The sequence below is a fragment of the Punica granatum genome, chromosome 3, assembly GCF_007655135.1.
Source record: "Punica granatum isolate Tunisia-2019 chromosome 3, ASM765513v2, whole genome shotgun sequence".
Classification (NCBI taxonomy): domain Eukaryota; kingdom Viridiplantae; phylum Streptophyta; class Magnoliopsida; order Myrtales; family Lythraceae; genus Punica; species Punica granatum.
Window position 1 is genome coordinate 6,111,938 of NC_045129.1, and position 24,981 is coordinate 6,136,918.

General features: G+C 39.8%; 6 protein-coding genes, 1 long non-coding RNA gene and 1 other non-coding gene across 12 annotated transcripts; 4 read left to right on the top strand and 4 right to left on the bottom strand.

Moving 5' to 3' along the window:
• The first annotated feature begins 1,278 nt into the window (after positions 1-1,278).
• On the top strand, positions 1,279-3,718 carry LOC116199234 (protein FD). The gene is made up of 4 exons (XM_031529530.1): positions 1,279-1,998; positions 2,484-2,561; positions 3,088-3,176; positions 3,352-3,718. Exons 1-3 carry the CDS (start codon positions 1,333-1,335, stop codon positions 3,157-3,159), a joined length of 816 nt encoding a protein of 271 aa, XP_031385390.1. The 5' UTR covers positions 1,279-1,332; the 3' UTR covers positions 3,160-3,176; positions 3,352-3,718.
• A 2,072-nt stretch (positions 3,719-5,790) lies between these two features.
• On the bottom strand, positions 5,791-6,983 carry LOC116199115. Its single transcript, XR_004155468.1, has 2 exons — positions 6,763-6,983; positions 5,791-6,235 (listed from the first exon to the last, which is right to left on the bottom strand). It is a non-coding gene; the product is annotated as an uncharacterized LOC116199115 (long non-coding RNA).
• Positions 6,984-10,239: 3,256 nt separating this feature from the next.
• TRNAE-UUC lies at positions 10,240-10,311 on the top strand. Its single transcript has one exon. It is a non-coding gene; the product is annotated as a tRNA-Glu (tRNA).
• Positions 10,312-10,481: 170 nt separating this feature from the next.
• On the bottom strand, positions 10,482-10,904 carry LOC116200309 (E3 ubiquitin-protein ligase MPSR1). The gene has a single exon (XM_031531170.1). The coding sequence runs from the start codon at positions 10,902-10,904 to the stop codon at positions 10,482-10,484; it is 423 nt and encodes a 140-aa protein (XP_031387030.1).
• A 1,309-nt stretch (positions 10,905-12,213) lies between these two features.
• Positions 12,214-13,603, bottom strand: LOC116198534 (UPF0434 protein PP_1901). The gene is made up of 3 exons (XM_031528701.1): positions 13,412-13,603; positions 13,262-13,316; positions 12,214-12,600 (listed from the first exon to the last, which is right to left on the bottom strand). The coding sequence occupies exons 1-3, from the start codon at positions 13,513-13,515 to the stop codon at positions 12,481-12,483; spliced, it is 279 nt and encodes a 92-aa protein (XP_031384561.1). The 5' UTR covers positions 13,516-13,603; the 3' UTR covers positions 12,214-12,480.
• A 1,312-nt stretch (positions 13,604-14,915) lies between these two features.
• On the top strand, positions 14,916-17,330 carry LOC116201814 (pentatricopeptide repeat-containing protein At3g51320). The gene has a single exon (XM_031533232.1). The coding sequence runs from the start codon at positions 15,171-15,173 to the stop codon at positions 16,857-16,859; it is 1,689 nt and encodes a 562-aa protein (XP_031389092.1). The 5' UTR covers positions 14,916-15,170; the 3' UTR covers positions 16,860-17,330.
• A 990-nt stretch (positions 17,331-18,320) lies between these two features.
• LOC116200772 (F-box protein At4g35930) lies at positions 18,321-20,900 on the top strand. 2 transcript variants are annotated; one of them, XM_031531669.1, is made up of 5 exons: positions 18,321-18,476; positions 18,776-19,400; positions 19,814-19,888; positions 20,014-20,123; positions 20,250-20,900. In XM_031531669.1, the coding sequence occupies exons 2-5, from the start codon at positions 18,936-18,938 to the stop codon at positions 20,512-20,514; spliced, it is 915 nt and encodes a 304-aa protein (XP_031387529.1). In that variant the 5' UTR covers positions 18,321-18,476; positions 18,776-18,935; the 3' UTR covers positions 20,515-20,900. The 2 variants fall into 2 exon arrangements, with proteins under 2 accessions (XP_031387529.1, XP_031387530.1); XM_031531670.1 differs by having other exon boundaries at positions 20,253-20,900.
• Positions 20,901-20,909: 9 nt separating this feature from the next.
• LOC116200771 (GDSL esterase/lipase EXL3-like) lies at positions 20,910-22,921 on the bottom strand. 4 transcript variants are annotated; one of them, XM_031531668.1, is made up of 5 exons: positions 22,604-22,921; positions 22,316-22,446; positions 21,832-22,065; positions 21,479-21,734; positions 20,910-21,367 (listed from the first exon to the last, which is right to left on the bottom strand). In XM_031531668.1, the coding sequence occupies exons 1-5, from the start codon at positions 22,866-22,868 to the stop codon at positions 21,171-21,173; spliced, it is 1,083 nt and encodes a 360-aa protein (XP_031387528.1). In that variant the 5' UTR covers positions 22,869-22,921; the 3' UTR covers positions 20,910-21,170. The 4 variants fall into 4 exon arrangements, with proteins under 4 accessions (XP_031387528.1, XP_031387527.1, XP_031387525.1 ...); XM_031531667.1 differs by having other exon boundaries at positions 21,464-21,734; XM_031531665.1 differs by having other exon boundaries at positions 21,479-21,749.
• Positions 22,922-24,981: the final 2,060 nt, after the last annotated feature.

A 24,981-nucleotide genomic window follows, 5' to 3' on the forward strand; every position in this document is an offset into this window, starting at 1 on the left:
GCTGATCAGCCTTTTGCTCTTTCGAATTCTATCATATTCAAATTTACATCTTGCAACTTTTAAAATTTGGTTGTTAAAGTTACCTTACCACTTCGCAAACCACCCATTTTTATCTTCATTTCTTTGTGAAATACTTGCCCAATTGAGTAAAGCCCGCTCTTTTTCTTTTTCAATGTGTAATATCTCGTATCTAAAATTTCAATAAATTTCGACTAATTCACATGGAATTTAGATAAGACATCTCAGGCTTATATTAATATGAGTTGGTTCAAGTAATTTGACACCTCTTTCTCTCAAATAAGATAGAGGGTTCAAGTTTTGCAAGTGAGAAAAGAAGAAAATATCACAAGTAGGAGAATTTTACCCTTGATGAGCCGATTTGGTTCAAAACTGAATTAATCAATAGCCATTAAGCCTCTAAATATCAAGTGTAGCGTACATCAAGAAAAAATTATTAGATTAATGCAACTTTTAATAATAATATTCTTTTGTAATTATATGAATAAAATCAGGGGAACTTTTGCCTCTCTTAAAGAAATGACTCTAATAAGAGGGAGTAGCATAATGGTGTACTACCCCCGATAATCAAAATGTTTCAGATTTGACTCTTTTAGTGGGATTATCCATACATTTTTATTAATTATTAGAATTTATATTTCATTTTATTAAATTTATAAATCTTCGTTGTAATTAGAAAGAAACAACTCCAATATACCATTGGATTAATCTTTTATAACAATATATTTTTGGTTCGATATATATATATATATATATATATATGAAGTTGATTAAACAATATATATTGGCCATAAATCATGCTTAAAAGTTTCCATGGCATGTTTTTTTTTTGTGCAAAAATAAAAAAGTTTGAGGTTCTGACTAATTCAGAGTGAAAACACCCAAAGAACGATAGGGTGACAATAGTGAAACTAGATCGGAGCTAAGGATACCTCTTTCGAGTAGGGACGGGTGGAGATTCCTAACGTGCTTTCGAGAAGAACATATGCATCGAGAATTTCAAGTCCGGTCAGCCATCGAGATGTAAAACTCTTTCAATTTGATTTTTTTTTTCTATTTACAAACTATAATTCCAAATCTTACTTAAGAATAACTAAAGTTGAATCATTTGAACTAATCCTGATTTGTTGATTCTTTACTAGTTATAAGATTTATCTTTTATCTTTCACTTCGCTATGCACCCCTTTGAACTTCCCACCCATCAAATTCCTCTCTACTCCCTCCCCCTCCCTCTTCCCCCTTCTCAAACGGCCTCCGTCTCTTCGTGGACCAATTAATGAATCAAATGAATTAATTCGTCGAACGAAAAAATTAATGTCGTCATCAACAAGGCCCACTAAACCCCAACAAATCCTTCAAAACCCAGTGTCACCTCCTTCCTCGGCCTCCTCTTCCTCACGGTCGGCGCTCTCTCCTCCCCAAACCACTTCCACCACTTCCTCCGCCACCATCCCCGCCAGCCCCACGTCCACCATGGAGGAGCTCTGGAAGGACATCAACCCCTCCCCCCTCCAACATCCCCACACCCACCACCCCGGCCAACACAACCACCCCTCCGCCGCCGGTCGAGAGGGCATGATATTCCAGGACTTCCTCGGTCCCCCTCCCCCCACCGCCATGCTCGGCCACCCTGCCAGCCATTACGGCCTGGGGTCCTCCCTCTCATCCTCTCCTGGAGTGAATCCTGCGCCGGTCACCGTTCTGAGGCTGAACTCTGGCCCGGAGTTCCACTTCCTCGACAGCTCCAGCCCTCTCCGGTCGTCCAGCGGCTCCTCCCACTTTCAGAACGGCCTAGCCAACGTCTCCTCCGGCTCCTTCAACTGCTGCCCCTTCGACGGCCTGGCGAACTCCCCCCCGGTCTTACCCTGCTTCGGGTCGAAGAAGCGGGGCACGGATTCCGACTCGGGGTCGGGCGATCGGTTGCACAAGAGGATGATCAAGAACCGGGAGTCCGCCGCCCGTTCCCGAGCCCGAAAGCAGGTAAGCTCGGGGTTTTCTCCTGTCTTCTAGCACTGCCGCATTTAAAGGTTTAAGCCGATCAGGGGATGACACAATATTGTATCGAAAGAAACATCGCTATCTGCCCGTGGACTAGCTAGAAGTTATGATCCTGGGGATGATCCTCGACTCGCATGCTTATAGGGATCGATTCCACACGGGTCATTCGCGGGGCCAATCAAGAATTGTCCTTTGAATTACCCTCATTCCTTGACTTGTCTCTCAGCTGCACCGCCCCGTGTGCGTGCCACCCCGGAATGTTATGGAATATTGTGCTTGTGATACGTGTTCCTAATGGAACTGCATTCTCTATTCCTGCCCTAGTGAATGGAACAATTTCTTTTCTGGCTAAGAAAGAAATAGGATTGGTGCATGTGTAAGTTTTTTTTTTTTAAAAAAAATTAAATTATTTAATTTGTTGAAAGTTTTGTTGCCTCATTTTCTTCTTTTTTGGTGATTCTTGGTAGGCATACACGAATGAGTTGGAGCTGGAAGTGGCACACTTGATGGAAGAGAACGCTAAGCTCAAGAAGCAGCAGGAACAGGTACATATCCCCGCCCCATTGCACTCGAGAGATGAAATTCCGTATACGAAGAAATTAAAATAAAATTTAACGGAATTTCTCCTTAGAAAATAGCCGACGAGAAAAATCGTCCAATGTTATCGACAATAATGAACAAGAGATAAAACTGATTCTCTCTTCTGCAAAGTGCAAACCACGAAGGAAGGATATATGGCCATTGTTTTGCTCGCTTAATTAAAAGTCATCAAATGAAAACCCTAACAAAGGTCATGTATGTACTTTGCAAGAATTTACCGAATGTTTAGTACAAAAAAAGGGAAACAAAATGGGATAAAACTGTATAAAATACTCGCATTTAGCGTGGTGAATTTCATTTCATTCTCCTTCCATTCTATCGTACCAAATCTTGAATGACAGAATAGGAAACCGTCATGTAAAATCACTTATGTATATATATATATATTGATTGTTTATGGTGATATTTGACCTGGGGATTGGATTGGATTTAACTAAAAATGTGAAATTTGTTGGGCGTGCGTGCATGCAGTTATGTATGGCAGCAGCTTCTCAACTTCCCAAGAAGCACACACTCCATAGGTCGTCAACCGCACCATTTTGAGGAAACTTTGGGCCTATGTAGGCACTTCTAACTCTCCTAGCTAGCTAGACTATGTACATTATTAGTTACATTAAATTAGAAACAATTTCCCTTTCGGGGGTTTAGACTGCTTGCTATTATTATGAGGTAACGCTCGGGGGGATGGGATGGGATGTAGCTTTCTTCTCTTTTAACATATATACCTCTATGTAGGTGGTCTGGCTGATGGCGATGGTGATCAAAATGTTCTATGTTTTTAAGGGGAAATGGCACGAGTGTGTATGGAAAAAGGTTTCTTGTGTTTTTGGCAAATTCCTTAGAGACAGGAGATGCAATATTCCCAGCCCCCGAGAGAGGAAATTGAAGGAAGAGAGAGATGAAAGTGGAGGGTGCTCTTAGTTGGTTGGTGGGTTTCTCTTCTTCTGTTCTCTTGTTGCTTTGTGTTGTATTTCTCAGAATTTCTCAGCACTTCTCTCTCTCTCTCTCTCTCTCTCTCTCTTAGCTATACTATTTTTGTTCTTTTCCCCATTGTCGTTCCTTTTGTTTCTGGTTACGAAACTTAGTAGGGGCTGTTCAAGGAGCAGAATGAGTAGCTAATTGATTACATTCACAATTCTAATGATTTTTTTTCCGTTACCAAGAGTTCGTGGGCCTAATATGAAGGAAAAAAAAATCTTAATAGTTTATAAAGAGATATGAAATTTTTTTAATCAATTATCGAATTTAAAATTTATTGATTACTAAATGAAAGCATGTAGTTGTGCATTATACCTTCTTAGATTTTGCTAATCATGAGAATATGGCTTAGCAACAAAATTGAGTCTGGATCCCAGCAGATGAATTTTATCTTCAGTACAAGGTTTAAAATCAAAAGTCGGTCTTTGACGATGACAAAGGAATTGAGGGCACTTTGTAATTTCATAAAAGGTGTTTGTTAATAAAATAAAATAAAATAAAATTTTACTTTTTTTTCAATTTAACAATAATAATAATTATTTTTTTCTGTAAATTTTTTCTCGTACTTTTTTTTATATATATTATTACAAGTAATTTTTTTATAATTATTCAATATTTTTTTCTCAATTTTAATACTTTTTTTTCTTAATTTAACAATATAATAATTACTTTTTTATCTTATTCTTTAAATTTTTTCACATATTTTTTTCAATTATTTTTTCTTTATCTCCTCAAATTAGATTTAATCAAATTTAATTTCGTTATTAAATGTAAGGTTGATTTTCTTTTTCCTTTTTAATTCTTGTCGTAAGTAAATGTGCAACAAAACAATAATATTGTCAATAATATAACTCTTTAGTTACTCCAACCATATTCACGTTGGATGGTCATACAAGATGGGTATTCTATGAGTAACCCTTAATCTAAGATTGAAGGCGACGTGCCAACGTTAAATTCTAGAGTACATTCATAGTAAATTATAGCCTTCATTCCAGACAGTGGGAGTGGGGGGTAAAATTCAAATGATAATGACTGGGGGGGCATTGAGTGAGTGGAACTAAAGACAAGGTCCGCCATAATGCATCCAAAGGGAAATGGACAGTGGAAAGAAGCTAGAGTCACTTCACCAATTGTCCTCGACAGAACAGGATATCACTTTCAAACATGTTCCTTATCTCCACACTTCTCCATCAGTCCTTTTAATGAATAGAACCCCTTTATAGGTTTTTTTTTTTTTCCTCCCCCCTTCTTCCTCCATGCTATTATTAGCCTCCGATTGTTTTCAGACTTGTATTTTAGAATCACAATTCTAACTTAATTCTACCCACTACAAAACAAAATAACTCATACAAAGTCAAAGAGTGGGTCCCATTTATATTACTTTTTCCCACAACAAAACAATATAACTCTTACAAAATCAAAGGGTGTGTCCCATTTATACCACTCAAAATCAAAATCAAAATCACAATTCTAAAATCCTACTATAAAACCAAACACCACCTTATTATTCTTAAAATGATTATTGTGGGTTCGTTTGATGCACTTATTTTGTTTGCTATATGAAAGAACCATCTTTTTTTCTGCTGAGCTTTTCATGCTCATATGAGGTCCCACCCAATTCAATGGAAAGGAAAGGCAGGCTTTGAGTACAACACCCCCCAATCAGAAGAGGGATTGTTGGGCCCTTTTGTTTAGTTCGCAGGATTAAAATAAATAGGGAATAAAATAGATAGGGAATAAAATAGACATTCTGATGAAATTTTTTTATTTGGTTGGAGAGAATAGTAAAACTGAGAATTATAATTCTGATATTTGATTGAATTGAATAAGGAATAAAAAGAACAAGAATATGGTAAAAATACATAAATGCCATTCATGCTAAATATAATGGGTTTTATAAGATAAATAGATAACTTTGATGGCATTTTTTATAATTAATAAAAAATAAACATTTTAAAAAATGTAAAAGTAAATAATTTTTAAAAACTAAATATTTTAATTAAATTACTAAAAATTGTGTTTATTAATAAAATTAATTTAATAAGCATAATTATCTATTTTTATAATTAATAAAAAATAAACAATTTAAATAATTGAAAAGTAAATAATGAAACACAGATTGACTATACTGTAAAATTCATACTAGGATCGTGATCGCAAGAATGGATAGCAACTTAGCTATGGCAAATCTGTTTGTGAAATAAAGATGATTCTTAAATAAATTGTTTCCAATAATATAATCTATGAGCGTCAAATTCCAAAAGTGAAATAATTAGAGTACATCTTTTTCTCTCCTAAATGAGGAATCAACTGAGCAGTAAGTACTAGGCAATGTTTTGCTTAAATCCTCTCTCAACGAAGAATTTATTTCGTTTTACTGATAAAAACCAATTGAAGTCACTGTCTCGTCTCGTGCTTAGAGCTTCAGAGCGCACTCAAGCCATCGCTAGAGCACCCTCGAAGGTTTGGTTGCCCCTGATGAACCGCTCATGTGCACGAATACACATCCAAGAATCCCTGTCTCTTTAGAGAGATCGTCATCCCTCAATCCCCTCCACTGAGCCAGGAGAGCCTTCCTGCTTTCAAACCTATCCGGAGACACTTCGACTGCCTGGATCCGCCAACTTTTGCTCCTGTTGTCCTACAATGTTTGAGATCATACCATATATGAGGATCTTCCCCGAAGGTCAAAAGTGTATGAGCTATTATTTAGACTAATAAAATCACAATCATCATATCATCAAATAACAATATGATCACTCTGTTGAGTCATATCTAAACTATTCCGTTTGATTGAAAACTCAAAGAACTTGATGAGAATTTTAACATAGAGGGGTGAAGCTCAATTTTCAAGCACATGGCATGCCATGCCTGTAATTTGTATATAACATTGTTCAGAAGCACCAATTCAGATTAATGTAGCAGCGGCACAATTGACATCAGAAGAATCAAAATCGCAGCTATGCCTTCAAGACAACCTAAAACGGCAAAACCAAATCAAAACCTACCGGACATTCGAAAAACCTAACTTGAAAATTGATTCGAGGATCCTAACCTGAAAACTTGATAATTGACTACCCTAGAATCAAAATTGAAAGCTTGGACTTGATGAGCAGCGGGAGAAGCCTAATTATAACAGAATCGAGGGGTAGAAACCGAGCACGTTACCTTGGCAGAGCGCCAAAGATTAGCTGCTTCAAGCGAGGAAGTTGGTGACGAGCGACCGGGCACTTGCGAAGTGGAGTTGCCGAGAGGAATGACGTCGTCGAGGCGTTGAGGCGTCGAGCTTCGATGGAGGAGTCACTGTCGGAGTGGAGTTCCTCGACAGAGGAGTTGCTAGAGTTCTTCGCTGAGGAGCCTTATGGTTTGGATTTGCAGGGATAGAATGATGACACGTTTTAAAATTAATGAACAATGCTGAGGGCATTTTAGTATTTTCAGCATCAATTCTGGATGCCCCTTAGCTAATCTGGATCTTCACCTGAGGCTTCCTCAATCCGAGTGAAAGCCGGATTATGGGCCCATCTGGAATAGGTATTCCGCATGACCTGTGAACCAAACGTCGAATTGTGTATTCCGTGCGGAATATGTAATCCGTTCCTGATCAAATCTTGCGAACCAAACATGCCTTGGACTCAGAGCTCTCACTCCCTCTCCTCATTGGTCTTTGACATTATATGTATGTTAAGTATTATATGGCTCATATTTTACATGCCCTGCGGAGAACATAGTTCGATGTCTCCTTTTCATTGGTCGAATAATAATCGTCTCGAGGCGTAAAAAAAAAATGGAGAACAAAAAGTTCCAAGTTGTGGAATTTTGCTCATTGGTCGTGTAACCTCAAAATTGTGAGTCCTGACAATTCTAGCAGAACTTGACTGATCAAATGATCGAGTATTTGCAAGTAAACAAGAAATAGTCACAACTTAAGTTAATTATATATCCTTTGATGATAAGCCTCTAGCATGTTATAGATACCATCAAAACCTAATCTCAACGACCAATATCTAGTTATCATGACCATATATACTACTTTACACGGATATTGCTATGGACCGACCACTTGGTGGACTTCTTAGCAAGGATTCCAACTCGACTTATATAGGCTTCGGTTGCCAAATTTGTAATGTCGATAGGATGTTTTTTCCATTTCGTTTAAGGCCGGATTCCGACTCAACTTCTCGACTTCTAGGCTTGGTAATCTTTTTGCCGTGAATATATGCTTTTATTTCCCTTTTTGCTCTAGAGGTAATTATTGGCCACCCCTCATGGACATAAAACGTACGGATGAATGCGGTACGCATAAAATGCATGCAGCTGCGACCAATTCAAGATATGAAGGACTTGGTTTCTGCGGGAGAAAAAAAAAAATGGTAAGAGAGCTTGAAACCATACCTTCTAGGGGTTGGTTGTTTCCTAGAAATTATTGTAAGAATGAAAGAGAAATGGCTTTAGCTAGGGATGAAGAGAGAAGAATTGGCTTGGTGGTTCTATCCGGTATTTCAACCTCCACCAAGTTCAAGTCCTTTTGGGATCAGGTCACAAGAGTAATTCCATGAACCTAATCCCCGAGACCGAGAGTGAATTAGTCTACTTTTGACTCGATGAGGAGGTGGATTAATCGTATTTCATACAAACCAGCTCAAACAGCATCTTATACCATAAGAAAAGAGAAATAACTTTTGATTTTTTTTAAATATTTTAGAGTAAATTGCACCGGTGGTCCAAAATGTTTTACAAATATTTCATGATGGTCCAAAAAGTTTTTTTCGCTACATGATGATACAAAATGTTTCAAAATTTTTTCATGATGGTACAAACCGTCAACTCGAGCTGACGCCGTTAACATTTTGCTGACGTGGCGCGTCCTATGTGTCATTTTTGTTACGTGAAACCAATCATAGTGCGCAACGTCATTTAAGACAAAATAAAATTTTAAAAAATCCAAAAAAATACAAAAAATAATTAAAAAAATACAAATAAGAGTAAAATTTTTGAAAAAAAAGAGTAAAAATTTTGAAAAAAAAAAAAAATTTTAAAATTTTGAAAATTATTTTTAAAAATTTAAATTTTTTTAATTTTTTTAAAAAATATAAAAAATACAAAAAAGAGTAAAAATTTAGAAAAAAAATAAAAAATTTATTTTAAAATTTTGAAAATTTTAAAATTATTTTTAAAAATTTTATTTTTTTTAAAATTTTTAAATAATTTAATTTTTTTAAAAATAATTTTATAAAAATTTAAAATTTAATGTTAAAATTTACCCGTTTTAAAAATAAAAAAATTATTTAAATTTTTTTAAAAAAATTAAAAATTATAAAATTTTTTTAATTTTTTTTTCTAAATGTTTACTCTTTTTTTGTTTTTTGTTTTTTGTTTTTTTATATATTTTTAAAAAAATTAAAAAAATTAAAAATTAAAAATATTTTTTATTTTTTTTCAAAATTTTACTCTTTTTTTGTATTTTTTAATTGTTTTTTGTATTTTTTTGGACTTTTTAAAACTTTATTTTGTCTTAAATGACGTGGCGCACTATGATTGGTTCCACGTAACAAAAGTGACACATAGAACGCGCCACGTCAGCAAAATGTTAACGGCGTCAGCTCGAGTGGACGGTTTGTACCATCATGAAACAACTTTGAAACATTTTGTATCATTATGTAACGAAAAAAACTTTTTGGACCATCATGAAACATTTATAAAATATTTTGGACCACTGGTGCAATTTACCCAATATTTTAATAAGCAAAGAACGGTTGATTCAATTCATGTGTTGTCCACAATCTTAAAAAAGAGCTAAAAAGACGACGCCTAGCCAGGACAGTGATTGAGCTTGAAAATGCTATTTGGAGGATGGAAGAAATGGCACTTTCAATGTCATTTGTACTATTCACGAAGTCTCACTCTTTCAGCGGCACTCTTTATTCACGACTTGTTAATAGTACATCTCTAAAAGTATAATCGATATTCGATTTGGATGCATTTTCTTTCTCACTAGAACAATTCATGGTCTGGAGTCACCGCGTGTCGTCCTTTAAAACAAACAATGACAAAAATCATGCATCTATAGATGAAAAATTCATACATTTACACGGACGATTCATGAGAACCGTGATAACTTGATCATATGTCTTGATATGGTGGAAGAATCACATGATATAATGTTTTTGTAGGATGAGGTCAGCCATGGGTCGACAATGCAGAGGTGCTGGCCATGGATCTTGGGTTTAATTTGAAAGGTGTATCCCTTCAGAAATTGGCAACGTTGGGCATTGGCGAGCCTTCTTTGCAACTTACACGTAGAAAATGCATTTCGTTGAAGTACTTTATTAATATTTTTTTTTTGGACTTTAGTTGAAGCAGATGCAGATGCAGATGAAACATCTGCATCGATGAAAAGGAACTTTAGCGTAGAACGAACGAGTGATACCGTGACCGAGTCATATGAATTATTATCGCCAAGTATTCTTGTCGCCCAAAGTCTCCATCAACAACTTGTTCTGGAACCTGGGGACCCTCCATGAGAATAGCCAAGTATTATTGCCCCACACATACTATTTCACTGATCCATGCTCTGACCAGATTGACCATGGAAAATGGAAATGTTGTTACGTTATAGAACAAATGAACGACTCCTTATCCACATCCGTTGTCGTCCAGCGGTTAGGATGCCTGGCTTTCACCCAGGAGACCCGGGTTCGATTCCCGGCAACGGAATAATTTTATTTTTACCTTGTCAAAACTATTAAGGAAGAAGTGCCGAGGAGGCTCTGTTATATATACATTTCAATTTTGGATGGCTCTTTCTGTATGCAAAAGGAAGACGGTCAATTCTTTATTTGATGCAGCCGCAAAATTCGAAGTTTTTTGGACATATTGAACTTTTCTCAGAATCCGGCCACATGGAATGATGAGAACCATATCGCCATCTCTTCAGTGAGCTCTTCCCACCTCCGGGATGCAACCTCCCCGCTGCCTCCGTCTAACATGAACCGGCACATCGGGCATGTCCTCTTGCGAGGCCCGCTGAACCACCGGTCGATGCATGGCCCGTGGAACCTGTGTGTGCAGGGCAGGACGCGCAGGTCCTCGCCGTCCTTCATGCCCGACAGGCACACGCAGCACCGGCACACTTCGCCCGAGCTCGGCGGGGATGGTGAATCCATGTTTGAAAGTCCGTCCCTGCCAACATTCTCCGGATTGCAACCGGACCCGGGTTCTTCATACTGCACCACTTGCTTAGTCTTTGCAGGGCGCTTCGGGATGCCGATGAAGTTGCACACAAAGGAGGCCAAGCTCTGGAGAACCATATATCCAAAGCTGCCCTTGGAGTCTAAGGGGGCTTGCTTTGCATGATGGTTGCCTAATGAATCAAACTTATGGGTGTGGGAAGACAGAAGAAAGAAGAAGTGCAAGAAATAGGGCCCACTTTCGATGGTCAGATGTTTTGCGTGGTTTAGAATTAAGGTTGGAACAAGAGTTTGATTGTCTGTGCACATCACAACACAACAGGAGCCGTTGCACCTAAACCAAGAGGTTAACTCTTGACCTACATTATTGTTCAATCTTTAATTTTAATCCCAACATATGCCTTCTCATTTGGCACGAAGCTAAAGCAAAATTAAGGCATTAATCCTGATTTTTATCGAGTAAAAGGAGCTTGCGTCTGAAGGCTGGAAGTGTTTCTTTGCGTCGGATATTTTTTAGTAGTGAGGTCTACATCAGCGAGACTTTGCTGCAGAAAGGTGCAAAGATTGCTAGCATGTCAACATTGAGGGAACAGGTTGCATACCGGTGGCCCGGTGGGTCTTTCTTTAAGTCGGCACGAATGGACTCTGATTAATCGTGCTGCGTGCAACAATGTATGGAATCTTTTACAATAATATAGAGAAGACATGCACTTTCACACGAGTTGTGATAAAATTTTGCGAAAACGGAAACTTCTCCCGAGTGCAGTATTAGTATGCGCTCTTGTTGTGGTCATACCTCACACAGAATGGGGAAGAGTAATTGTTTTAGATTTCACTGTCAGACGCATTAGAATCCCGAGATCCAACACAAAATTTAACATGATATCTTTTACAGGTTTCGGCTCCTCCTCGACAACAATAGCTGATATGAACCGATCAAGAAAACTTGGTACTTTGATTTGATAGTCTAGCTGGCTTTGATTAATTAGGCTGCTGTTGGTATGACCCGCTCAAATGAACCTCGCTCAATTGATTTGATTGTCTAGGGATAGGACTGTTTAGGGTTAGTTGATAAAATTGATCTAGAGATATGATCTGTGAAGGTTCCTACGTTGAGTACCAATCCAAGACTTATATGAACTCTGCTTCCCTATGTACCAGTCTATATATGGATTGCGCCATGCTTTGCTTCTCGGTTTTCACTAGAATCCATATAGAGTGTAATCTCAAGAGATTGAGAATGTTTACAGCGTTATAAAATCATACAAAATTCCATTGTCACAGAAGACCAGTATTGCCTCCAAGTAAAAGAGGAAATAAGAGCTCTGCATAAAAAGGCAAGGAAATAATCCACCCTCTATTAGCTATTATTAGGCATGAGTTATTTCAGTGGTTGATCTTTCCAATTTAAATTAGGCATACGGAAGAGCAGTAACGATCATCACACGGAGCTTAGAAAAACTTTCCATCTCTATGACACTCGAGCATAGCATACAAGCCACAACCACAAGGTTTGATGGGTGAGCTGCAGAATTTGCAGTGAATTGCACCACAGAAGTTTCAAGGTCAGAAAAGTAGTTTTACAAGGCTATTCTTTGAACACGTCTGAGGAAGGACCCAGACAAAGCTGCAGATCTCGCCTTCCATTTCATGACCTTCAACGTTCTATGAATCAGCTTCGAAATTACCTTCTCTTTTAGCCCTTGTTAGTGGGAGTTGAATCATTGACAGGACCAGAATTCGGAGCACCATAATGATCACCATCCCCAAGTATCTTCCCATCCTTGGGCACGAGGCAAGGGATACCATCATTTATCTATACCAAGGTGTAAAAGCTGTCAATAATTTCAAAACAAAAGGAACAATATGTGCTGCAAATGGATGTGAAATAGGTGGAGCTATGAGAACACATCCTGGTAATACGCCGTTCTTATGAGTTATACGGTGATCTAGCCCTTCGAGCATAAAAAATGAAAGTAGGCAGCGAACATACACATCATGAACTAATCAAAAGGATCAAATCACTGTCCACTCGACCAAATCTTTTCGACTTCTACTGGTTAGAGCGAAAATTACGATTGCTATCAGACACCATCAGTGGGCTTATATATCACCGGAAGTCCAGAAGTAAAGCTCATGCTCCTAGCGGTATTCTTATACAACGGAAGCGAACTGACCCATCTAAATGCATAAACCGATCGATAGACAGCAAAATAGATTTCATCATATTTCTTACTGAACATTGAGGTCCACATTAAGCAGTAGAAGCTAGACAGCTTTCAATCTTCCATAAACTATGGGCTTTTACAAAAAGGGGCAAACTTCAACTGAATTAGGAACTGAAACATCCAATATAAGGTACAGCCAACAAACACGGCAGGCATCAAGAATAAAACAAGTGACCAGAATGTCCCAGAGCACCAAACTTTAAACTTTATCGAAGAGGAGGAGGAGGGAACAGAGACACGAGAACTTACGGGGAAGGAAACGCCAATGGTGTCACTAATCAAAGACCCAGTTTTGTCACATACCCTGCAAATCAGAGCTCATGAACATTCCAAAATCTTGCTAAATCCCACCAGGAAAACAAAAAAGGAAACGAAAATTTGCTATAGAGAGGAGAGGACCTTAGCGGTTGCTTGGATAAAGGGCAGACGAGGATGTCGGAGAGAGTCCTCGAGAGGCCATTAATGGCGGCGTCTCTGAGAATCTGTACGCTCCCTCTCACCATCTCTCAACTCGCAGCTGACGAATTGCACCAGCAGAGGACTTCTCACCCGTTCCCAGATCGATGAAACGACGCCGCTCCAAGTTGAAGCAGCCCGAATTGAACCGGATTTCCGGTTCGTATCTGAGGTGGGCCGAATAAGCCATTCCGGAGTCCGGACCGCCCGACCCGACCCTACTGTAAATAGGGGTGATCAGTTCCGGGTATCATGTTTTTTTCATGATACCTGAACTCTAACATGTTTCAAGATTTTGGAACCGAACCCTACCCTATTGAGTTATGAAATCGGAATCTACTCGGAACCTGTATTATCCCACAAGTTCCGGGTATCCTGTTGGAACCTGTTAATTTTTTTATTTCTTTAAATAAAACCAAAAATGTCTCATCCATAATCAGTAATTACGAATAATAGAATGTCGACATAGATTTAGATTAAATCCACAATACATGTACAACAAAAAATAATATGTCTCATCAATCCATCCACAAAACTAAACATCTATAATATAATCAGACCTCGCCGAGAATACACCTATTATCGTCAAACCAAAGTTGTAGACGATAAGGAATGCGAAACTTCCATCAAGAGAAGAGAGAGAGAGAGAGGGGAATAAAGTGAAGTAAAATGGAGAAATATATCTAAATATAACTAGAGAAATTATTATATGATCCAGGTACCAATTTCGATTTCAATTTTGGATACCTTATATGTAGGAACCGAAACATGTTTTCGCCGGTTCTTAATTTTAATACCTGGATCCTACTTTATTTTTAATATGAGCTATCCGGACCCTATCATAACAGGTAGGTTTCGACCAGTCCCGGATATACCCAGTATCCGTGCACACTTCTAACTGTGACAGTTTTTTTAAAGGGTAAATTACACTGGTGGTTCAAAAAGTTTTACTAATGTTTCAATATGGTACAAAAAGATTTTTTTGCTATTTGATGGTACAAAATATTTCAAAGTTGTTTCAGTATAGTATAAACCGTCATTTTGCCATTGATGCCGTCAAGCCGTCCTTTACAAGATCTGTAAATTTTGCACCATCATGTAACTTACGTAAAATATTATGTACTATTAAGTTACAACTTTAAAATATTTTGCACCATCGTGTATCGTCCCACAAAACCGGTTTTGCACAATTAGCGTCAGCTTGACAACGTCAATGGTGAGATGACGATTTGTACTATACTGAAACAATTTTGAAACATTTTGTACCATCAAATAGCAAAAAAAACTTTTTGTACCATTTTGAAATATTTGTAAAACTTTTTGGATCACTAGTGCAATTTATCTTTTTTCAAAACTAAAAGTTGAAGCAGCCCGAGTTGAACCGGATTTCCGGTTCGTATCTGAGGTGGGCCGAATAAGCCATTCCGGAGTCCGGACCGCCCGTGCCGACCCTACTGTGACAGTTTTTTCAAAACTAAACCGCTTCGTTAGCTCCTCGTCGTCGCCGCCGCCTCCAATCCGCACCTCGTCGTCGCCTCCATCTTCACCGGCGACCGCTCAATTTAGCATTTGTCGAGGAAGCAGAAGACGTCGGAGACAGCGGGTGGCCGTTGATTCAGATTCAGGCGCGGTTATGTGCGTCGAACCCAGGCCCACCACCCAAGTTCATCTCCTGCAGCAACCAAAGTCTTCCCGGAGATGAATGGCAAGAGCCTCCCTCCGCCCACTCCTCCAGCGGCTCCACCCCACCCCACTCACCGCCACTGTACCCGTCACAGCCCCTTCCAAGTCTAACCCGCGAGCTTATTCCACTCCGAGCTCGAAAACTCCACCTTTATCAAACTATCACAGGGCTCTTTACCTCCTCGACTCATGCCGCTGCGCCCACCACCTATCCCAAGTGCACGCCCTCATCATCACCTCGGGCCTCATTGCGAGCCCTGCGCTCTCGAGGCTGGTCCTGAAGGTCTCCGCCGACCTCGGGAGCTTGTCCCACGCAGTTCTTGTCTTCCCCACCATCAAGGACCCCCATGTATTCTGCATCAACAACATGATCAGAGCCTACTCCACCAGCACTGTCCCTGAGGATGGAATCTCGTTTTACTTCAAGATGCTAAGCAATGGATTCATGCCTAATAGCTACACCTTCGTCCTGCTCATTGGCTGCAGCTCGACCATGCGCTGCATCGGAAGTGGGAAGATGTGTCACGCGCAGGCCATTAAGCATGCGGTTGATGAGGTTTTGCAGGTCCAGAACAGCTTGATCCGCATGTATGCCTATAATGGCGCTGATGAGTTTGCCTGGAAATTGTTTGATAAAATGCCCCACAGAGATGTAGTCTCGTGGAACTCGATGATCAGTGGTCTTGTTGAGTCTGGAGACTTGGTGACTGCCCACAGGCTGTTCGATAGATTGCCCAAAAGGAATGTGGTTACATATAATGTCTTGATCTCTGGTTACTTGCGAGGGGGGAATCCTGGCGTGGGTTTGAAGTTATTTCGGGAAATGGCAAGGGAAGGATTGCAAGGAAATGCTGCAACTCTCTCGAGCATCATTACTGTATGTGGGCGGTCTGCGAGACTAAAGGAGGGGAAATCGGTTCACGGGTTTCTCATCAAGACCTTCTCAAGGTCAAATGTGATTCTAGATACAGCTCTTATAGACATGTATAGTAAATGTGGCAGAGTCGACTTGGCTTGTTCTTTGTTCGAAAAAATGGAGACTAGGAACACAATTTGCTTAAATGCGATGATTTCGGGACATAGCATTCACGGGAACCCACTGGATGGGCTACAACTCTTCGAAGACGTGGTAAAGGGGATAAGGGTGGAATATGGAGATTTTCCTGATGAAGTCACATTTATCGGTGTTTTATGTGCTTGTGCGCGTGCAGAATTGTTAACCGAGGGCAGGAACTACTTGACCCAAATGACCGAAACATTTGGGATAAAACCCAACTTCGCACATTACTGGTGCATGGCCAATCTTCTTTCCGGAGTCGGGCTTGCTGAAGAGGCTGAGGAAATGTTGAGGAACATTCCCAATGATGATGTGCCTTCACAGTCCTCTGTGTGGGTTAACCTGCTATCCTCATGCCGTTTTCGAGGTGCCGCAGCCTTGGGCGAAAGGATAGCAAATTCTTTGCGCGTGAAAGATCCTCGGAACTTCTCCTATTACAGGCTCTTGGTGAATGTATATGCAGTGGCTGGTCAGTGGGATGATGTTGCGAGGTTGAAAGAGGATTTGAAGAAAGAAGGCAGTGGAAGAATACCGTCTTGTGGTCTCGTGGACTTGAAGGAAATAGTTCATGGTCTGGAATTGGGCGAAGATTTGCAGCAGTACATTGAAACAGACCAGTTTAGAGTAGCAATCACAACAGAACAGCTATAGTATGTCTGTGTCGATACATGAAAGAAACTCGCTCATTAGAACAACCTTTCAGACGGCTGTCTTCTGGCCTTATGACGTGAGTAACTTCTGAAATGAAATCAGGATGAGTTTTCAGAAGACATTAACAGCAACAACTCTGGACCAGAGAATTGAGAAGATTTACCATGGGAAAGGCGACCAGTTCTCAACAGCTGTGACTTGGCGAGTGAAGCTGCACGGGGGTGGTCGGGAGTCGGGCTTAAACTATTGTAAGACAAAGCGGTAGTATTACTTATATAACTGATTGTTCTTTTTGACACAACGAGTTGAATCATGGATATGATGAGATAAGAGGTCTTTTTGGGATTTTTTTTTTTCAGTTCATTGCTGTGATGTTGAGTGAATTCCTCCATTGTTATTCGGCAGGAGGAACACCTCGAGATGTTTTGTAGCTTAATGATCAATATCTCCTCGCATTGAGTTTACATGATTGATCTTCCTGAAAGTTATTTTCTGAGTTTCCTAGGCTTCGGTTTTTCCAAAGTGGCGATGGCACTGGCAGCAAGCAGGCCGTGCTGATGCCGAAGATGGCCGCTGGCTCCAACTAGATAATGCCAGTCCCATGAAGGATATGCGGGAGTCCTCGTTCGAGCAGGCATCTTGCTTAAACCCGATCTTTTCATATCTAGTTTTGGACTTCTATTCCATGAATTAACCGAGCGCAAAATGAATTTGCAAATCAAGAATTCAATTTAACAAATTGTGGGAATTAATCGAGAGTTTTATTTATGGGAATCAAAATTCTTTTAAGAAGAAAAAAAAAAGATTGATAATCAAATTAATAAAATTTCTAACGCAGGGAAGGGAAGTTTCTCTAATGATGATGTTTCCTTTTCTTAATTTTTTTGGTCAAGAGTGGGGCCCGCACTCGTCGATCCCCGGTCTAATGACATAAATGATCCGCGTGGACGGTTATACCCTTCTCCCACCTCACGAGTGCCGCGCCACTCACGGGAAATTGATGCAACTGAGGAGGACTGTCTTGTCCTTTCAGTATTAATTCTCCCTCCCAAGAACTTCCTGATTCATTTACAAATTACCCCCGCCCCCCCACCAGCGCTTCCCACGTGTGCAATTAATTGCCATATTTTCTTCCCATTTTATTTTCCCGCCTCGGATTCTATTTTGGAAAAGAGAAAATTAAATTAAATAATTGCCATAAATCAAGGGAATATTAAATGGTATCTATTTAAATTCGGTCACGCAATCCTCGCCGTCTGATATGGTAGGGCCCCAGATTGGCAGGATCTCTAGGCTTGCCATGGCCCCACATGTACAGCAGCCAATCGTAGTCGCCAATCCCGGGGTGCCACGTGTGACAATAGAACATAGTTTTTGGCAGTACACGTCATTTTCTTTGTTTTTCCCCATATTATTTAAATTTTTTTTGGGGAAAAAAGGGAACTGTCGTAAAATTTTGGCGGGCAAATTCGCCCCATTCAAATACAGACCTAACCCTAGAGAAAGACCCCATCTTTCCCATCTTCCAGCTCTCTCTCTCTCTCTCTCTCTCTCTCTCTCTCTCTCTCTCTCTAATATCAGAGGTTTTGGCTTCTTCGGCAGCTCTCGTCAATGGAGGTAATCGTCTTTCTGCTTGCATTGCGTTGATTCATCGCGTTTGCGGCTTCTAATTTCTCATCTCATTCTGAAGATCTCTTTCTCGATTTCATCTCTGTTTGGTAGTTTTGTTGATGATTGTTTACTGTAATTGATCAAATTAGTAGTTTCAGCAGTTCTTGTTGCAGAGCTCGATTGAACGATGATCATTAAATTGGCTTGTTATCTTTCTGGGGTCTTCAATTTTGGAATTACTGGGTTATTGGTGATATGTTTCTTCTGTGAATCGTATTTTGAAGTTCTGAAACTGCATGTCACAGGTCCGGTGTTGTTCAATGATGGTGATTTACTAGAGGAAGCAGGTGATGATGGATTACCTCTCGAGAAGGAAGGTGCGGACTTTAACAGAAGGAGAAAGTTGAGATTTTTTTGGAGGAATAACGAGAAAACTAAAGGGCAGCGACGGGAAGCTGGTGAAGCATGGGAAAAGTATTGCCCCCAGAGAGGGACTCCAAGAGGTTAAGGCAAAAGAGGCGATCAAGAGGCTCGGGTAATAAGTACCTGAAGCCAGGTGCACTTGCTCAGCTTCGATATAGCAAGCCACTGAGTACGAGATCATGCACTGACCTTGGGAAGAAAAGGGTGGCCGTGTTAGACGCCAAGAAGGGTGAGGAAAACTTGGTTATTGAAGATAAACCACTTGATAGCACTCCCCTTATGCTATCCCCAGTGAGTCTAGTTAAACAAAGCAACGTGCTGCAAGAGGGTGCTGAGAAGGGTCTGGATCATGCAGTGATTGAGAGTACTCCAATCGATAGAAGTCCTGTTTTCTCTTCGCCAATTAATTACAGTAAGCAGAATAACTTGTTGAGGACGCCTAAGACACCTCGATTTGATGATTGCGACACTGAGTCCAGGCTTGAGGCTCTCCCTATGGATTTGCTGGTATTTACTCAGGCCCCTTGAGCTACTATTGGTTTCTCTTACACTTTGCTTCTTGTAAGTGATTTCTTGTGGAGCATGTTATCTATATTTAACGTCAATCTGTGTTGAGATAAATACCCTGATACCTTATGTTTGGTCTTTCGAAGCACTCATCTATGGGTGCATTTCGTGCCTCTTGTCTTTTTTTTTTTTTTGGATAAATGCACAAGAACTCGAAAGCAGGATCTGTCCTGCTTCGAGTTCTTGCATCCCTATAATTTGAGGGGTACGCAAGCTTTCCTACTGAGAATTCTTTTCAGTATCCTTCTGGGTTGATCGAGAGCTAATCTGCCCGCTCTTCTACTATAGCTTTTTATCAGTATCTTATTGTCCCTAATATGGTGAATGCTGATACGTCTTTTGTCACTTTTGAGGTGAAAATTCTTTGTCACTTGCATCATGACCAATTGAAAGCAGTCTTTCATGTATCCCAAAGAATGAGGAGAGCTGTAAGTCTCCTGCTTCTTTTAAGTTTCATAATTTTATGCCCTCATATGTGGTGGCTTTCATAAGGATAATTTGTCACCTACAACTGACGCTTGATTGGTTTTTTCTTGTGGGATTGTCAATTCAGGTTCTGATTGCTAGGCAGTTCCATTTCAACTACACAACGCCAGATCGCTCCCGCCAAGAAATGTTAAGGATGATTACTCCTCGGCCAACTGATCACTGGCCATTTAAAAGGTGAGTCTCAATCTTCCCCTGTCTTGATTAGCAGATTGGGCTGTGGCTTGTTTGCTCTGAAGCCAGTCTTATGCTTCAGTTCATAGTTTTTTCTCACGACTGATCATATGATGAATCGGCATCCAGCAGGGGAGAAGGTAAGGGAACTCCATTGCGGAGTCCACTTGCTCCAAAAGCGCCGAGGCAGGGTCCACGCCCACCATCCCGAATTAAGATCTCCGAGATGCGCCAGATCGCTGCTGTCCTTTTCCAGGAGAAATCCACATTCCCTTCTCGGTGCATTGTCCCTTCTGTCCTCTCCAAGCCCTTGTGCAAGTCCCTTGCTTCCAATCGAGCACTGTTCTATGAGGATGAATTGTGCCAGGCAGTTGCCCAGAATAAGCTCCGTTGATTCAATTATTTTCCCATGATCTAGTGCAGTTTCTTAGCTGGCTGAAAAGAGAATTGCGGTTTGTTTGGGTAAAATATGTATATAAATTGGTTTTCCGTTTTCGTATAGCTTGGTCGTTAGGATTTCCTAGGAAGTCTTGCAGCCTTTGATGGGACAGTGAGGTCAATCTACCCTGCTATGGCTGTGTTTCAGTATGATTTGAAGTTATTAGGATGATAAGTCTCTGGTGGAGTCGGGATGCTATATCGTGAACTGGTCACTTGTATATCTTCTTATATATGTTGCTTAAAAGCGTGGTTTGCTCATCTCGAGCATTGTTCTCTATCAAATTTTGGTGCAGTAGTGAACTCTTCCAGCTCATTGCAACACAGTGAGCGATTCAACTCTTTCTTGAATTGCCCAACCATGGCATATTATTGTCCTTATAATTGCTACATTCTTCACTTTCCACCAAAAAAGAAAAAAAGAAAAAAAGAAAAAGGGTTAAATATATATTAAAAAGGAATACAGTAGGATACTACCATGGTTACTTGTTATGCGTCTTGTTCGACAGAATCTCTTAGGTCTGAGATTCGTATTGGCATTATGGAGGTGTCTATTGCATCACTTATTGTAATGCATGTACATGGTGACTGCGAAATGAGAGAAATCGCCGATTAGAGAAGCTGGTTTTTGTACTTATTGAACGTCTCATTCGACAGAATCTCATAAGCCCTCTCCGTCAGGTGGAGGCTGTCCCAGAACACATACTTGGTGTCATCCTTGCAAGTTGCCGTGTCTTGTAGACGATTGCACAGTATGCTCGCTTCTATATTCCCTGTGCCGCAGCATCCCTTATTCCCGACCTCGAAACCTGAGATTAGTCAGTGTTTCAGTCATTAGTAAATCTTGGATTATCAGGAAGCACGAAAGATATTGTACATGGACGTAGTTGATCGAGGAATGCCACCAAGCGGTGACACACCATATTTGGTATGATTCTGGAAGATGTCGAGGAGAGTGTTGTAGACGTCCATGTAGACAAATCTGCTTCCAGGCAGCTGTTTGCTGAGGTCCTTGAGCTTGGGGGAGAGCTTCGAGTTGAAGAGCAGAGCCGCTTCGTTTGCCCTCTCCGAGCACTCCCTCCTCAAGCCTCCATCGAGCGTCCTCTGTGAGGGCACGCATCCGATCGGCGGCATACTGAGCACTGCTATCTTCCTTGACCCTTGTCCGTATAGATCCTGCCCAAATGTGGACTTGAATCGTAATTGTAAACAAGGATGTTTGATTGCTAGTACGATACCATTCTATATGAAAATGAGTAGGTTAGATACATACCATGAAGAAACTCGAAGCATGATCGATCAAGAGGTCAGTGTACGAGGGAACATCGTAATGTACTCTCCTGAAGGGAGTGGAGAAGTAAGTGTTGGCGATGTCATTATTCCCAGCGATCATTACGTAAGTGCTTTGTGCCACTATTTTCGCCGCCTGCTTTTGTCCGACTGCCGCGGTAATATTCCTCTTGTATTGCTTGAAGAGGTTCAGCTGGTTCGGCATTGATATCACTGACTGGATGATCACAAAGAAATAAAAAAGAAGGATCTCATCACTGATATGTGCTGCAAAGCAAAACAAGCGCAACGACATGAAAATTCCGTGCTGTCATGATCTTCATTGTCGGATGAGGGGCCGACTGACCCCTGCTAATTGCTGAAGACAAGGAGGTCCCATCCAACGGTCCCAGGAATGTGAAAGGCTTCCCCGTGAGATACGAATTAGTCCTTAGAGACAAGGAAAGAGCGAAAGAATAATGTATTACAGCAATTTGGGAAGTCAGAGGATCATAGCCGGTGGCTCCGGAGGCGAAGCCGACACCGGTGAGGAGATCTTCCGTCTTCAAGCCTTTATCCAAGTACGCCGGCAAGTATTTCTTCAGCCCGAGCAGCTCCGCTGTTTCATTTCCCATTATTTCGTTATTAATAGATGAAGAAACACACGACTACTTATACGCAAATGAATTCTGGCTCAATATGTCCGGGCAAGTGCCTTTGTATCGTTATTTATGGATGCTGTGTTGTCGAACGAATGTGCACTTGGATTATATTACCTAAGAAGTCGGAGGGGACTCTTCCATTGCAAAACCTTCCTGTAGGTTTCCCGCCCATGAAGTCCCTTCCATAAGGGCGAAAGTTGCACTTCAACGCAGTCAGTAGATCATTGTTATTCCCAGTATCCAGCATCGAGTCACCGAACGCGAAAAGTGCTGGCGGGCCCTTATTTTTGGTGGCCGGAGCTGCTGCCAAAGATTTTCCATAGAGAAACACAGATACTGTGATCTCAAGGGAGATGGCAATTATGAGAGTTCTCGTCATTGTTGAAGTGAGAGTGAATATGCCTGATCACTTAATTTTCTATGTATGCTATTGGTGTTGAAGAGCACAACATCATCGTCATCTATTTATAGGTCTCCAAAAGGTTACGGTTGGTTCAATTTTTGAAACAATCTCCAATTTAATTAATCAACGCATGCTTGCATGTGAGCTTACATTTCTTCAAAAAGATCAATGATACCATGTGATCTCGTATGGGACATATGGATAATTTGTGAACTACCTACTTACTGAGCATATGCACGTCCTATTTACCTCTACTAATTCTTGTTACTACCTCAATTAATTCCTACGCTATACGCTACATGTTGGTGATAAATATGTTTTTAAACACAGCATCTTGTTTCCATGTTTTTGTTGACAGAGGTGTTTCACATTAGAAATCACAATTATTTACCGACGAAATGGGTATTGTTCCATGGTGTTATCAGGGTTGTCTTGGTACTGTACTTTGGATGCAATTCAATTTATGTATTTTTGACGGATCAATTCAATTTATCTATGATTAATTGAGAAGTTGTTCACAATGATTAATTAGCAAAATAATACTTAAATCTTTTTAAGCTGCTGATCAGAACATCATTCAACAACTTAACTATGCTTATCGGTCTGACCAAGCAACCGAAAGTAATCATACTTTTGTTCTCTATTGAAAAGTTTCGTAATCATAAAATTCATAAAACATTTCTCATGCAGGGATGGATTTAGAAGAGGAGAGGCTCCCGTTGAAGTGGGGAACAGTTATTAAATAATGTTTACATATTCTATTGAACTTGTCATTTTTTAAAATAAAATTATTTTCTTTTATCTCCTTGACTTTACGATGTTATCCCTTCTTTATCTTTCCTTGAGTTTTGTCCCCTTTAGACCAAACTCCTCAGTTCGTCCCCAATCGCGTTGTCTCATAAGAAAAATTACATTACCCACGTCCATATATGTTCCATTTTTAATACAGGGTTAATTAAATGAATCGACTATATGTAAAATAATAGGTTTTTTATACCGTTACAATACCGTAAAAATACAGTACTTATATTAAAATGTATGATACTTTTATTCAAATGCGTAATATTTCTGTTACAAACGATGAATTTTGAATATATATAACGCATTTGAATAAAAACATCACACTTTTAGATGCAACAGTTAGTCACTGTACAAAATCCCATGCAACATATGCGGATTTCACCAAATGAAAACACAAGATATATACATATGATGATTAATTAATCAACAAATATAGCATGCAGTGCAATATTAATTGCGTGCCCCAAATGGGAGTACTTCAGTCCTTTTTCCAGATAATTAAGTGTCCATCGTACGTTATTAGTCCCTTTAATTAGGCTAAAATCGTTATTAGTCAATTTCAAAATATATAATTAAAGCCCGCCAAAGTTTTTCTTTCTCAATAGAAATCATGGGCTCTTCCAAATAAGTTACCAAAAAGATTTTATACTTCGTAATCAAGAGATTATAGGTTCGATACTCTCCCATACTCTTTTATTAATTATTAATATATTTATTTCACTCTATTACACTCACGAATCTCCCTCGTAAATAAAAAAAAATCAGTCACTGTCAATAGATTAATGATATTTTATCATCCCTTTGCAAAATAAAAAATTTCTGATCATCCGTAATAGGGATCGCTCTCTCAGTCATCTATTCTACAGAATTTCCTGTTCTCTGATTGGCCAGTGATCTAGTGGCCACGAGTAAAAATTTTGTGATCGATGACTGATCGTCACATTTCTTCTGCGTGTTAAATATCTAGCGGATCTAAAAGGGATTGGACCCGTTAAAATCTCAAACTAATAGAATATGCAACTCTATCATCTTATAAACTTATGAATTCACTTTAATTATTTCGACATGGGATTTCAGGATCCTTGAGATCACATACAATCGAGAACTCAATTAAATACCAACAATTAACATATACAAGCATATATGCCATATAGGCAGGTGAATTGTTCATCTTATCTATCCCAAGGGGGAAAAGAAAAAAAAAGGGAATGTTCATCTTAAAAACATACATTGATATGTAGATATAGTCATCGATGTTTGAGGAAAGATTAATGTCTGCTTTTCACCG

Coding starts and splice junctions, on each gene's coding strand:
- LOC116200772 (XM_031531669.1), top strand. CDS start 18,936: ATGGGAAAAGTATTGCCCCCAGAGAGGGACTCCAAGAGGTTAAGGCAA. Junction 19,401..19,813: donor CTCTCCCTATGGATTTGCTG/GTATTTACTCAG, acceptor GTCACTTTTGAG/GTGAAAATTCTTTGTCACTT. Junction 19,889..20,013: donor CCCAAAGAATGAGGAGAGCT/GTAAGTCTCCTG, acceptor TTGTCAATTCAG/GTTCTGATTGCTAGGCAGTT.
- LOC116201814 (XM_031533232.1), top strand. CDS start 15,171: ATGGCAAGAGCCTCCCTCCGCCCACTCCTCCAGCGGCTCCACCCCACC.
- LOC116200771 (XM_031531664.1), bottom strand. CDS start 22,868: ATGACGAGAACTCTCATAATTGCCATCTCCCTTGAGATCACAGTATCT. Junction 21,750..21,831: donor ATGCTTCGAGTTTCTTCATG/GTATGTATCTAA, acceptor TTACGATTCAAG/TCCACATTTGGGCAGGATCT. Junction 21,368..21,463: donor ATATGGTGTGTCACCGCTTG/GTGGCATTCCTC, acceptor GACTAATCTCAG/GTTTCGAGGTCGGGAATAAG.
- LOC116200309 (XM_031531170.1), bottom strand. CDS start 10,904: ATGGTTCTCCAGAGCTTGGCCTCCTTTGTGTGCAACTTCATCGGCATC.
- LOC116199234 (XM_031529530.1), top strand. CDS start 1,333: ATGTCGTCATCAACAAGGCCCACTAAACCCCAACAAATCCTTCAAAAC. Junction 1,999..2,483: donor GTTCCCGAGCCCGAAAGCAG/GTAAGCTCGGGG, acceptor GATTCTTGGTAG/GCATACACGAATGAGTTGGA. Junction 2,562..3,087: donor TCAAGAAGCAGCAGGAACAG/GTACATATCCCC, acceptor GCGTGCATGCAG/TTATGTATGGCAGCAGCTTC.
- LOC116198534 (XM_031528701.1), bottom strand. CDS start 13,515: ATGGTGAGAGGGAGCGTACAGATTCTCAGAGACGCCGCCATTAATGGC. Junction 13,317..13,411: donor TTATCCAAGCAACCGCTAAG/GTCCTCTCCTCT, acceptor TCTGATTTGCAG/GGTATGTGACAAAACTGGGT. Junction 12,601..13,261: donor CCATTGGCGTTTCCTTCCCC/GTAAGTTCTCGT, acceptor ACCTTGGTATAG/ATAAATGATGGTATCCCTTG.